Here is a 14,986-nt window from a genome sequence, read left to right as displayed (position 1 = left end):
GACTTGCGTGCTATTAACAACTGTTTTGTTGTCCAAGACAGACACAGTTTCATTTACAATAGTCCCACGTGTCACTGTTTCTGCTGTTGAATCATTGGTAGAGTATGTTGTCATATTGACATCATGTGAGCCTTTACCAGGCTCGTAGCAATTCGGCGTATTCCAAGAATGATTGCAACCCACCCAAGGCAAGGGGTTGGAAAAAGATGCAACCATGTAGCGGATGGTGTAAGCGATGATTATAGGGTAGTAGAGACTACAGTAGACAGTAACCATAAGCATTGCGATCCCTACACCTAAAACAAACCATAAAAAGAGAAGCATGATGTAAGTAACAAATTATGGTATTTTTAATAAAGTGCGTTCATACATACTCACGATATAACGACGTTTCTGATTGGATTTGGGCCCTTTTTTACTGGTCATAAATTCCGTTTATGACCAGTACGCAGGGCATAAACAAGCTGCGTCACGCAGCGTTGGAACCCAATTAACACGATCCACGATTTGCTAGTGTTGCGTACACGCGCATGTCACCGCGCGAATCTCACGCGGAGCGCAAAAGATGACGCGTATCACGCGTTGACTCCCGGCCGTTGACCTCACGAGCCGAGCTGCTTCCTGCAAGTAGGCCTACTAATTTTCTTCCAATTTATGAAGGAAAACGGTATGGAAATGTTATTTAAAGGAGGATTTCGTGATCCTAGCATCCTCTTTTTATGACATTTTCAGTAGATATCCACGAAAAAGCTTATTTCCCAAATTTCAGTTGATTCCGATTTTGCGTTTGCGAGTTATGCATGATTATGTGTATTACACTGCTCCATAGACAATGTGTTGTAATTTCGTTCTGGTGCACCAGAACGAAATTCAAATTTGGCGATATTTTTGCTAAAGGAATTAATCTGCAAGAAATATTTGGTACATAAACATTATGTAGCCAGAGGTATCCAGTGGTGTAAAAATCTCAACTTTTTTTTGGGAAAAGTGGGGGATGAGGCTGTGGATCACGAAATGCCCCTTTAAACTTGTAAACCCTTATTTTCATCTGTATTGAATTGCTAAGAATGTTGGGTATGTATGAACGGGGTTCATTCATAGGATTTCGGGCATGATCGCTGTTTATGCCCTCGGCTCACGCCTCGGGCATAAACAGCGATCATGCCCTCAATCCTATGAATGAACCCCTAATTAATAATGGCGATTTAGTATTGTAAAAAAGGACTTCTATTTTAACCTCTAATTGTGTCTCTTATTGCTAGGGAAAACAAGTAAATTGTTATATTGTAATAGGGTGCTTCAGGAGTTATAGTGTTAATAAGGTCAAATGTCAAATATCTCATGCACAGAATTCAACTCAGAAATAACATTAATTGTAAAATAATTTTCAATAAGAGGTTTTCTGGTAAAAGAACAATTGTCATTGTACCAACCTTTAAACAGAGGTGCCATTTGCCAACAACTGAGAGCCCCTAAGCTTGTAAATTGACCCAAAGATGTTTCAAGTATCATCACAGGGATAACACCAGTAGCCATTATGAGCAAATATGGAATCAAGAATGCGCCTATAGGGAAAATTATTCAAAGATGATACACGTTAAAGATGGGAAACAAAAGTTATATGTGAACATGGACCACTGTATTTAGATATCAGCTCTCCCCAACATGGCATTCACACCACGTCTTATGAGAGGCCTGTCCTGCCTGGGTAGGGGCTATTTAAACGTGCCTCCTGGCACGTTCGTCATGTTCGTGCAGTGAGAATAAAAATCCGTGCAGGGAAAATTAAGAAACACTAAATGATAAACATATCTAATCATTTATTGTATCATGAACTAAACATCTTTGTATTGAAAGTAATGCACTATATATACATTTAGTTTTTAAAAACTGTGTTAAATTTTTGGTAACAAAATTTGTATACAACTATGTTCAATTTTATATATTTTGTCGATGTCTTTTATGCACCTTTGCGTAAAGTAATGTAAAGTTGCGTAAAGTAAAGTTGCGTAAAGTAATATAATGTAAAGTTGCGGAAAGTACAGAAATCTTATCACATTTTTGACAATTTATGCCACTGTGTGACATTTTAACAAATTGGAGGCACCTGTGTGCATTTTATGCAACCTTGCATGCGTTTTTGTATTCTAATTAATTTTTTTAAAACATAATAACGTTAAACTTGATATCAGTAAACCAACTGTGTACTTTCATTGAGATGCAGCTACGTGAAAATCGGCAATTAAAGGCACAGTCCACCGGAGTTAATGCAGATTAGATTCAGTCCATGACATGTATATATATTCAGTAGTGTTAAGTTGTATTTCTGAGAAAATGCACTTTTTCTCACTTTTGTTTCATATATTTTTGAAATTTCTTTCGTAGTTTAATAGTTCTATATTTTGGTTTGTTTCTGGACATACTATAAAGTCTTTCAACTGTTTGTATTAAAAGAGTATTTCGTGATCCTAGCATCCTCTATTTATGTCATTTTTCATTAGATATCGACGAAAAAACCTATTCCCAAAATTTCAGTTGGTGCACCAGAACGAAATTCAAATTTCACGATATCTTTGCTAAACGAATTAATCTGCAAGAAATATTTTGTACATAAACATTATGTAGCCACAGGTTTCCAGTGATATAAAAATCTCAACTTTTTTTGAGAAAAGTGGGGGGATGAGGCTGTGGATCACGAAATGCCCTTTAAGCACAAACGGAAATTATATTTGAGTTTTGAGCTGACTTCAACACTGCCCCCAAGTGACTTACATTGGTTAGTGTCGTAGATTCTCCAAAAGGGGCAGTGTTGATGTCCATCCAGAATTCAAATATAATTTCCATTTGTGCTTAGTATAGGCAGTTGAAAAACTTTGCTGTATGTTCAGAAACAAGCCCAAATTAGACTGTGTAATAATGACAGAAATTAACTTAGGTGAACAAAGAGAGTATTTTCCCAAGAAATACCATTTAACACAATAGAATATTTATACTTGGCATGTAAATTGATCTAATCTGCATTAATTCCGGTGGACTGCGCCTTTAAATGGATTAACGTTTCAATTGAAACCCCGCCCTTCTAAATCAATCCATTTTAAAAGATTGTAATTTTATGACATTGTTGGCACATTGGTGTGAATTTTATGCAATTTTGCAGTTTCTTTATTTTTACATTTTTTAAAACATAACTGTTAACGTGATATTAATGAACCAGATGTGTACTGTCACAGAGCTAAAAATAATGACAAGTCAATTAAATGGATATATATTTGTAATGCAACCTACCCTTCTAAATAACTCCAACCAATTTCTTTTCTGATTGATGTTTTATAAAATAAAATACCGTTAATTTGGCATATTCGTAAACCAGATGTGCACTTTCATCGAGCTGTAGCTATGCTCAAACAATGACAATAAAAATCGAGTCATTGCACTTTCAAAATCTATTATTTTATGTAGCTATTTATGGCAAAAAGAAAATGACAAGAATGGTGGTCTAAAGAGCCATGTGACGAATCGTGTAAAATATGTGACCCCGGATGTCGCCAGTGCCAGTATTGAGATATGCTCCATTTAACTTAACAATAAACAATAGGAAACAAATGATTTATTGACTGTTTTATTGATTTTTCACTACTTAAATGTCAAGTACTATAGACATGATATACATCATTTTAAAGCTAATTTCAAGCAGAATATTTTGGTTGAATATCTCAAAAATGATGATTGGCGACTTCAGGGCTCAGTTGTGCCGAGGGGTCACATATTCTTAGAAGCAACAAGTTCTTACGATGATATTACACCAAAATCTGAAAAAAATCAAGAAGTTTAATTTTGCTTTCTAGATAATAATGCTGTTATTCAATTTTTAGAGTTTAAGTTTTGTAAAGTTTAGGATTTAACCTGTACCCCAAGGGTAAATTCTTACACCACTATTAGATCAGAGTTGACTTCGACTGTGTGCCAGCCATGCACCAATACTCTAAATATTCACGGTAAATCTGACTAATGGTCAGATGTTGACATATCATGTATTCGGGAAATCACGTAGCAACATTTTATGATTTCAGGCTTGTTTACTAGTTGAATTGTCATTTGTATTCTCGATTACATGTATTTATCTTTGTTGATTAACATATCTTTTAAATACTGATAAATCGTGTTTGGCTGCTCATATATCTGTTTAATTCAATGTTTTATGAATATAATACCACGCAGAGGGGGTCACGCAGCAGAATTTCACACCACCCGGCTTAGCTAGATTGCTGAGCTCTGCACTTCAAATGCACGTAAATTTCAAAGATTATACATTTAATATACAGGGTGTCCCAAAAAAAGAGGCCCTCATTGCGCCCTCTTTTTCGCCTATTTCTGACAAGTTTATCAAATATATTTTGGTATGCTTTAATAAACCAAAACAATTATTTCAATCGGCTCACAACTTTTGTAGATATGCCCGTTTAAAGACAAGTACCCATTTTTCATTCTGTCTATGGATAGCAAACATAGTGGTTGGGATGGGTCATACTGTGGAGTGGCCTGCAAGATCACCAGACCTCACACCACTTGATTGCTTCATTTGTGGCAATATCCAAGATCTTTGCAAACGTATTACTGCTATATTCGCAAGTATCCGGCGCATAAGGTTGGTACGCAACGCAATTGATGCAATGAGGACTAGGGCTGAAACCTGTATTCGTCAAGGAGGCAAACAGGTAGAGGGCAGAGCAGCACAGTAAACTCAATTCAAAAGAACCAAAGACAAATAAACAGCTCTTTTCAGGCTACCTTTTATGCCAAAAGAGAAATGACGTATGTTGTCAATAAATGGAAGCAAGAAACAATGAAGTAAGAAAGTAAGAAACATAATAGTCAAAAAGGCGTAAAATAAACGAGAAAAACATAAGTAATTGCAAGTATAGCAAAAGAAGTCCCATCCCACATCAATTTCGCCCAAATTAATTACACTTAACTAAATCCATAACCCATAAGCCCACCGGTAAAGCCCACTCCCTAAAATAAAGTTGTTATTTTATAAAGTTATCTTCGAGGAATGGTTTATATTCATGCATGGTATATGCACTTTTCAATCTTTGAAGTAGCCAAACCTCCTCCGTGGACAGAGTGAAAAACGGATACATTTCTTTAAAAGGGCATATCTTCAAAAGTTATGAGCCGATTGAAATAATTGTTTCGGTTTATTAAAGCTAACTGATAAAGGATTCTTTACATATCAACATATACTTGATCAACTTTTCTGAAATAGGAGAAAAAGAGGGCGCAATGAGGGGCCTCTTTTTTTTTGGGACACCCTGTATTTAATATGATACTATTTTTTTTGTTATAACAAAAGGGTACACGAAATATAGCAGCTTATTACCTAATAGAAAATATATTATACACATTCACTAAACAATGCAATTTGACATGCCTAGCGCATCGAGCCATTCTCCGTCTGCATAACATGGCTACCACCCTTTATAAGTCAAGGCGCAAATATGAATAACAATACGCTATTTACATATCAATGCGCCTCATGCTAATTAAGGATGCCACTTCCAGGAGATTTTCCATGGTCCTTATTAATGGTCACACGCCAGTTATTTTACAGTTGTGGAGGACAAGATGTTGATTCAGCTATCAACTAAAGTATGTTGACCAAATACCTCATTTTTAGGATTCGAGAAAAGAAAACATTCTGGGACAGAATATATCGATAAATACATATCCCCCCCCCCCCATCACGGTGTTTAACGTCCTACAACAGAAATGCACAAGCCCGGGGGGGGGGGGCACATCAAAAATGTTGGTGGGTATGTTCTCCATGAATTTTCACTTCACCCGGGGCACAAGCAAGGTAGTTCTGGTTAATTTTTGCCATATGTTCTCAATAGAAGTGATGACATAATCGGATTAACTAGGGCCTACTATAGTAATAGAGGAATGCAATTTTTGAATAGATCGCCCAGCACTACAAGCAGATTGCACTAATCACCTATGTATGTCTGTAAACATAGATTGAATACAATACGGATCTTTTCAAAGATACTAATTTTACAGGTGCGAGTGATCAGCCTTTCTTTAACATCTATGGTTCAATGCATCGGCACCGCGTGAATATTGTAGTGCAGGGCGATATAGTCGCAATTGTACTCCTCTATTGCTATGGTAGTTAATCCGATTAAATGTAGATATTTAAATGTAGATATTTATATAGCGCTTTATGCCGTAAACAGCCTCAAAGCGCTTTACATTTATTCCGCCGTCATTAGATTATGCCGGAACCACGTTTGCAGCCTACAAATGGCGTAGGGTTCATCAGTACAACAACTGTGACTAACCCTAACAGCTTCCCATTGCACCTGGGTGGGGTGAGGCAAGCGAGGTAAAGCGCCTTTCCCAAGGGCGCAACACGGTGGTGGGACGGGGACTCGAACCCACGCACGTCGAGCAAGCTCTCAGATTATGAGTCCAAGGTCATAACCACTGAGCCACCGTCAGACCGTGCCCTATAGATTAACTACGTCACCATTTTATTTTCAACACCAAATGACGGATTTGTATCATTTTTCTTTAAATTAATATTAAATTCTTCATGAAAGAAGAAGACTTGGCTGTCTTTTGTACTAGACCATACGTATATTATCGATCTATTATATTGAAGTGAGAAAGTCTGAGCAGAGCTCTATACCAATTCACAGTGCTCTTCTTAGGGTTTGAGCATGAACACAAGATGAATCTTAATTGTCGAATGAAGGAGGGGTACTTGAACCCCGTATGTCGAAAAAAGGGCCCTCTCCAAAGTTGGTATACTGGGGTACCAAATGCAAGTATAGAATTTGTGTCAAAAACGAACCTCTGTTTTAAACCCGCGTTCGATACAGAGAAAAGTATAATAAAATACTAAATATTATTTCAAATGAAAAAAAAAATGTTTTTTAATATAATTCTTTCTTACCTCCTCCATTGGCATAACACACGTAGGGGAAACGCCAAACATTTCCTAAACCAACGGAATATCCCACAGTAGAGAGGATAAATTCAGCCTTACTGTTCCACGTTTCCCTCGCCATGATTTTTTTGCCGGTATAGAAATATGCTTGTTGCAGAATCACTGGCGCATAATTGAATATATTAATTATTGTTCATGGAGTGAACTATGTTTCCATTTGAACCCATATCTCATATGCACAGTTTATCCCCTACATACCTTGTGTCTTGAATAGCTATTGTAGACCACAAACCATGTGGCTATGAGGCTAGTAAATAATTCCTGATATCTCATACCCTCGTTTGTATGCCTTTTTCTGATCCTGTCCCACATGACAAGGACTATTTAGCCCATTTAATCCTGCAGTGAGACTGTTCAGTGTAGGAAACATGTTTACAATTCGCTTATATATTAGACTTTATTTCAACACGGAAAGCCCAATTCAACTAAAGTTGTAATTCCTTGGGGCCGTGCATAAACAAACATACATAACAATACAATAATTTCAAAAGCTTATTATCTAGGCTTAGACATATTACAAATACAAAGTTACTATTATTGCTAAAACCCAAAATTCTGCCTGGTCCCACGCTTTCAACTCTCGCACGCGTGGGACCAGGCACTGAAAGGAATTGATCGCCGTCTCTCACGTGACCAATCGACCTAATCAGTCACCTGATGATGTCCAATGCTTTCGGTCGTAACGTCGTCGTGTTAACGAAACGTAAGTTCTAGTATTTGAAATTTTCAATTTATGTATTTTTTAATGAAAAGTAACATTTGTGTCAATATTATACCAATATAATATCTGTACTGATAAGAATCCAAGTGTTGATTTAAAGTCATAATGTACGATCTTATAATATGAATTTGGTTAATTTTTTTCAAACCTGATTTTTGGCATATTTGTAATGTTTACACATGTCACAACTTGCACCTAAATGGAATCAGCCAAATTTGTTGTGTTTGTAGGTAAACAGAGCAAAGTTCGACATAAAGTCATGATTCAAGAAATTATGACTTTATGTCCGCCCATAGAACTGCGTGTTAAACGGCCAAAATAACAAGCAGTGTTTCTTTCACGTTACCTCGTTATTTCAGCTCAAAATGGACAGAAACCATTCCCGATCATTATTACTAGTATTATTTCAGCATTTTGAGTATATAATGCATGACAAATTTAAAATTTGAAGGAAATCGTACATTAAGCCTTTAAGACAGGTACGCAGGTCATTCAGCCAAAGAGTTCTGAGCAAACACAGAATCTAAATCATAGATAGTTTATAAATTTAGCGGAATCTCTGGAAGGCAAAGTAACAAAGTTTACATGGTAAAAATGTTTGTTGTCTTTGGGTATTGATTGTACGGTATTGTATTACAGTCATTACTTTGGATCACATCCCAAATCCAATAACAATTAACCCAAACCGTACCAAACATCAAAAACCCTCAATTCAGAAAGCGTAGCACAAGCAGGTATCCAACGTGATGATATTGCGTCATCACGCGAACAGATATGGCGACGGAAAGCTTGACCGGGCAAGCTACGCCCCCGTGGCAAGATATAGGACCGTGTACGGGCGTGGCACCCGAAGGGTCGGGGGTTCAAAACCGCATCCGAGAAAAAAGTTTTCTCTTCTTCTTCTTTCTTTCCTCCTTCTTTCCTTCCCCCTCGCCAAAAAGCAACTGGGGCGTTAGGGTTAATACAAATAAGAGTCAATGAGCTGAGAACTCAGCCACTGTATCGTCAAACAGCAGGACCAATGAGATGACTTGTTACATACTAAACAGAGGGTAAATGTATCTGCTACATCTCCTGGCCTAAATGCACTATCATCATGATCATGACTATTACACCAAGAAACTATTATCATAGTGTACAAGCGACAGCATTTTACCCCTTACCAATATCTTTCTCACACATATTATTCACGCTTCAAGCAAGTTTTACAAAAAGAGGATATGCTCAGAACTGGTACTGGGTATTTTGATCAGGCAGGGCCAATATGTCCTGTCAGTAGCTCTTGGAATAATTATTTTACAAGATCGAGCGAAATGAAAATAATTGATGTTACTGTAGACACCAATAATTGTGGGCCTCGCCAACCCCCGGTCATTTTTGATGGCGGGTCCTACCCCCGGGTAAGAAATGAGCCGTAAAAATGAGCGGTAAAATGAGCGCAAAGGATGGATCTACGATTAGTTTAGGTCGTTTGGGCGTAAACAAATGCCGTTTTTTTTATGACGGATAAAAATCTTATGGGATGGTACAACTCCCCATTCGTAGTTCCAGGGTTAAAAGAGAAGGGCTTGCATCGCAACCGTGCTTATCTTATAGGCTTGTTTGATGTTTTATTCCAGTTTCAATGAAAGCAAGAGTATAAGTAAAGTTAAGCTGAAAGCATGTGAAGCTTTAAGAAACACTTCAAATTATTCAGGCTCATTTATACGGACTTGGTGAATATTTATTTTTACACAAAACATTATAAAATGTTCAATTCTAGACTTGGACAATATCAGCAGATATCACACTAATATACACATATATATTTAAGCTATTTTAAACATAGATTTTCGTTTCTATATCAAATTTTACATATTTTTCTGCTTTTTTGTGGTAATTTTTATTCTATAAACTGTACATTTGTGTTCAAATTTGGGGCGTTATTTACACATGTTTAAATTTAAATTAGCCAATTAAAATGAGTTACATTTTAAGATAAAAAGTTTAAAAAAATTTTCGTTGCCATTTGTTAGTCTTTTTTCTGATGTTTTAATTCCATTATACAATTGTCTACCTCTTGTAAAGATTCAAACAAGATTTAAGATAAATAGCGCCATCATTGTTCAAATTTTCTTACAAATGACTACATTTTACATCAAACAACCGTGGGAAATGGGTTATCATTTAATTTCTAGGTCCTGGTATCATTTAGTTAAAGCAATAATGTGGGATTTGCATAAAGAATAGATTCCTATTTAAATGTTTGTTTTCACTGATCACATTATCCTCTTTTAATTTCGAGCCAAACAAATGAGGTATAACGAAGAAAATTGCGATTTCATTCCAGCGCCTACAATGTGTATACTACGCTCGCCGATCGTAACATGTAATACTGCACGGAGCATCGCGCTCGACGTGTGTACACATAAGCTGACATCCACGGGAGATGTTAGCAAGCAGTCGATCGATGAACTCTAAGTAAAACCGGGTCAACCCGGTTTTAATATAAAAAGTTCAATTTTACTATTATTAAAGCACTACAGGCTTAGTCTTTTACGTGGTATTTTAGTACACCACTGGGCATTATAATTATGCAAAAAATTGAAATCCGAGTAAAATTGAGGGCGTCGCTGTGAACCAAATCACACATTATGGCTTTAAGCAAAGCTGAGTCCTGAGTTTCCACGTGGTATTTAATTCCTCTATTCGAAATATTGTTGCCTCAAATATAAGCGTCGTATAAGGCCCTGTATCCATATGCTGTTCTCTTGTGGCGTGTGCCCTTGTTCCGTGTTCACTTGTTCTCATGTGACCTGCCACACAGACAACGAACCTTTGTTTTGCTTAGTGGCCGTATCCATAGGTTGTCTGTGTGGCAGATTACATGGGAACAAGTGAACACGGAACAAGGGCACACGCCACAAGGGAACAGCCTATGGATACGAGGCCTAAGAAAGCAATTCGGACCAGATGGTAATTCAAAATACACGTTGATACCACTTTCTTTACCAGGTAACAGCGACACTCATTATGTGTCTTAATGTGTCATTATGTGATTACTTTATTCATCAAATTAACCAAAGTTTACAATCATGAAATAGGCCTTCTTAATCTTGGTTCTCTGGCGTTTTATTATTCCATCCATAGCGCCCTCTATATGTCTCGTGCCGGGATGTATAAAAACATCAGGAGTGGTTGACGACGACAAATGACATCTGTCGAAATACCTTCTCCGAGATATTGTCCAATTTGATTGTCGATAATATGCTTTGCTAAGAAAATAAGAGCAGTGGGGTTGGCAACCTTTATTGCCACATTATCTGCAACACTTTAAAAATAGGCACAATTTAACAACTTAATTTTTCAAATTGAAAAATACTAATACATATTTCCATTCCTGAGTTGACTCTCTCCGTGTCCTTTCAAACATGTATTCATTTGAGTTGATCCTTTTCTACATCTCCGTCTGTAGAAGTTAATGGAATATATATTTTATTTGAAGACACATTGTCATGGCAAGCTTCATTGTCCTGATGCAATCCCGGTTGTTTGATTATTTGGTAACCAGCTGCAATTCTATCTTCATTGAGGGCTGGGCCCCACTCAGGAGTTGGTGTCACCGATATTCTCAGCCGCTGCAAAAAGTAATTTGCCGAATTCAATATTATAACAATAAAAATTATTACTTAATTCGTCATAAGTTTCAGACTGTCCAATTATACTCATCGTCCAAAAATGCCCTTCCTGAACACTGGAGATTGACGGAAGAAATTGTGCATGTGGCAATATCCTCAGAGGTTAATAACCAATATGTGACCGTACAGCACGAATGAGCCGTAAATGTCCTCAATTGTATTCTGAGTTACAGTGTAAAATGGGCATGAAGGTCATATTCATAGGTATTTCAATTTGGTGCTACGTGTATCTCATTAAATGAGGTACACGTAGCACCCAATTGAGGTACCTATGAATACGACCTTCATGCCCATTTTACACTGTAACTCATAATACAATTGAGGACATTTACGGCTCATTCGTGCTGTACGGTCACATATCATATTTAGTGAACGCCAATGTGCTCTTTTCTATATACATGGCTACAAACTACAGATAACCAAGGTTATGACACAATATTGAGTTTATGAAAGAAAGGGATGTTTTGACGACGAGTATAACTATTTTTCAAATATCGCATTCACATACGTCTGCACATACTAATCTCAAAAACACTCATGATAATGCCAATTGACAAACACAATATATGTGGTGAAAAACACGTTTTTTCTTGGATCAACTTGCAGGAACTCTCGGAGAATTTTAAAAGGAATGCATTATAAAAAAAAGTGGGTAATGGTGAATCCAACGGACGAGGACACAAAACATGCATATCAAGGATCAATAAATGATACAAGAGGATACCTTGAATATACGAACAACTGAAAAAGAAAGAGAGCAACGTATACCAACTTGATGTGGGGACACAAAATACAGACTAGACAGTATGCAGAGGGAGACTAAAAACAACAAATGTAGGCATAGAAGTAGATAAAGTTCGATAGCTCCAGAATTACCAATTCCAAGGCCCACAGAAGGGTTAAACCTGCAAAAACAACAGGGATCAATAGGAATACAAAAGTGCACTGGGAACAAGTGATGAAAATCACTATGCACATAAGCAGACATAGAGAACCAAACAACAGGCAAAGTTCGATGGCCAAAAATTGCCAATTAGCCCACAGAAGTGTCAGGAAAACAGTTCAAAAGTTTACAAGTGATGAAAATCACTGTGCAAACCGAACAGACCAAAGCAGACCAAACAGACAACAACAAAAAACCGACGTTTCGAGCAGATAAACTGTTCTTCTTCAGGGACAGACAACAAAATATAAAATCCAACAGCGAAAACTACATGCTGTAGTTTAAAAACAAATTCAAGTCAAAATTTGAAAACACATTATATATTATTGAAAATTATTTCTATAAAAAACACATTATGAATTTCATAAGGGTTGTAGCATGTACCTTAGTAAAATTCTCCGAGAGTTGATAAACAATTGTTTTTGGCCACACCCATAATTATAATGAAACTAGACCTACTACAGCCAATAAATCAGTGTCATTCAGATTACATTTGGTTCGAGCTACGAGTTTAATTGTGAAGTAAGAAAATGATTTGAACGGTAGAATTAGGTTTAGGGTTTAGATTGCGGGATAGGTTTTTACGGTGGGAGTTTACAACAAAAGTTTTTAGCGGGGTTCGCCGTCGGACAAGTTTAGAACTGTCAAGTCTTTGTCAGGAGTAGCTCGGACTTCTTCAGGACAAAGTACCTAAGTATGAGACATGTAGGCTACCATTGCCTACTGATGGATCTGAAAAGAGCCGTTCGCTGAAGACTGACTATAGTGAACAGTGAATAAGCAGACCTCACCTAATGTAAAAGGTTGTGAAAGGAAAGCTCTGAAAAGAGCCCTTCACTGAAGACCGCCCCTTTAGAGCTAAATATATAGGTGGTTACTCTGAAAAGAGCCGTTCACTGAAGATTACTTCGTGTCAACAGAGAACATGCAGACCTCGCAAGTCTGCGCAATGATTCAAAGTGCGCTGCGCACAGCTACAACGCCAAGACGGCCAAGCCTCAGCACACTTTAACAACGGAATTATGCCCCCTGCAATGCCGTAGGGGCACGTGTCCCTCAATCGATTTGAAAATTTAGAAAATCGCCTAGGAAATTGCCGAAAATGGCTTGTGCACCCCCCATTAGGCCTGGTGACGCTCAATCATGGTCGGTGCCCGCACCCAGGATGACTCACGTTACGCTACTGCCCTCTGCTCAATTAATTGAGCACCAAACAAGATCACTACTTCTGAAAACTCATGTTGAAGGGGACATTTTTACAGGAAGTATTTTTCATTTATCGATCATAATCATTCTACGACAACCTACCTGCTTGAAGCTCGATCCTTCTATGCGCCATAGATGAAGGATAGCGTATCCTATCACGGGAACTATAGATGACATCGTCAGTGTCCATCCGACAGCTTGTGCCCATGGTGGGAACACGTAATTGCCAACAGTGGCTGCAGTGACATCTACAAAGCTGAATATGATGACTAACTGAATAGGGAGGAAATAATAAGTAATATGTCAACATAAGACAATCGCATAATAATGTAGTCAGGTAGGGTAACAGAAAATAAAGGGGACAGATTTAAAGTGCAAAAGCACCAGACTGGGCATGTAAATTGTTTGTGTCACTCATTCAATTTAGAATTTTAGGCCTCAAAAATATGCACTGATGGTGCGCTTTATACCGCGTCTATTATACAGCCTGTCTCAAAAAAAATTGTGCAAGTGAAAAGCGCCCTCTATGGCAATTAGAGAATACCGTTGTGACATAATGCTTACATCAATTGCACGGGCACAGTCTTAGCTCTCAAATGCTGTTTGTTCTGTTCAATTTGCTTGTTCCAATTTGGAGATATGTTTAATTAACAAAGAAAGGGTAAAATCACAATTGTGCCACTTTTACTAGGGAAGAGAGCTATACATGTAAATCAATGATAGCTGATGTTGATGCGTCTATTGCACTCCTTCTTTCGGGGCGCACGCATTAGACGCATCAACATCAGCACGCATGCATTATTTTGTCTAATATCTCTCCCAACAAGTAATACGCGTTCATTAACCTATAACATGTATAAGTGCGCAATATTAAGTGACTAAGAGAACAGCATTTACCATGATAAAATTTATGATAAAATCATTGACATGCACATGTATTTAATTTTTACAGCAGAATGTGAAATATTTATTTATCTTTTAATCTCTTTTAAGTGGAAAAAGAGAATCATCATTCCTGCATCATGATAAAACAGTCAAAAAAAATTTGTGTTGTGTTATTGATGCATTCTTTTGATTTCACGAAGGAACTCTTGATAAACTTGATGCTATCACTGTTACATGTAAAGCCCTCTTCCCTAGTAAAAGTGGCACAATTGTGATTTTACCCTTTCGTCTTTAACTAAACTTATCTCGAGATTAAAACAAGCAAATTGAACAGAACAAACAGCATTTCAGAGCTAAGACTACGCCCTTGACGCTGATATAAGCATTATGTCACAACAGTATGTTGTAATTGCCAGAGAGGGCGCTTTTCACTTGCACAATTTTTTTTGAGACAGGCTGTACGTGCGTACATATCGAGTTCCCCATAAACAAAAAATGGGTCATATTAATAATTAGACATTCCGTCGTATGTTCAATGTCCT

At 37.3% G+C, this 14,986-nt stretch overlaps 1 protein-coding gene across 1 annotated transcript in view; it reads right to left on the bottom strand.

Moving 5' to 3' along the window:
• Positions 1–9,239: 9,239 nt before the first annotated feature.
• The window catches only part of LOC140157489 (sodium- and chloride-dependent glycine transporter 2-like), a 30,684-nt gene continuing 24,937 nt past the window's right edge, over positions 9,240–14,986 (bottom strand). The window contains exons 12-13 of the mRNA XM_072180692.1: positions 13,662–13,832; positions 9,240–11,350 (exon numbers count right to left, since the gene is read on the bottom strand). Coding sequence (XP_072036793.1) covers positions 11,150–11,350; positions 13,662–13,832 — 372 coding nt within the window. The 3' untranslated portion in view covers positions 9,240–11,149. The remainder of the gene's footprint in view (positions 11,351–13,661; positions 13,833–14,986) is intronic.

The sequence above is a fragment of the Amphiura filiformis genome, chromosome 7 (assembly GCF_039555335.1).
Source record: "Amphiura filiformis chromosome 7, Afil_fr2py, whole genome shotgun sequence".
Taxonomy (NCBI): Eukaryota; Metazoa; Echinodermata; class Ophiuroidea; order Amphilepidida; family Amphiuridae; genus Amphiura; species Amphiura filiformis.
This window is presented reverse-complemented; position numbering and strand designations above follow the sequence as displayed.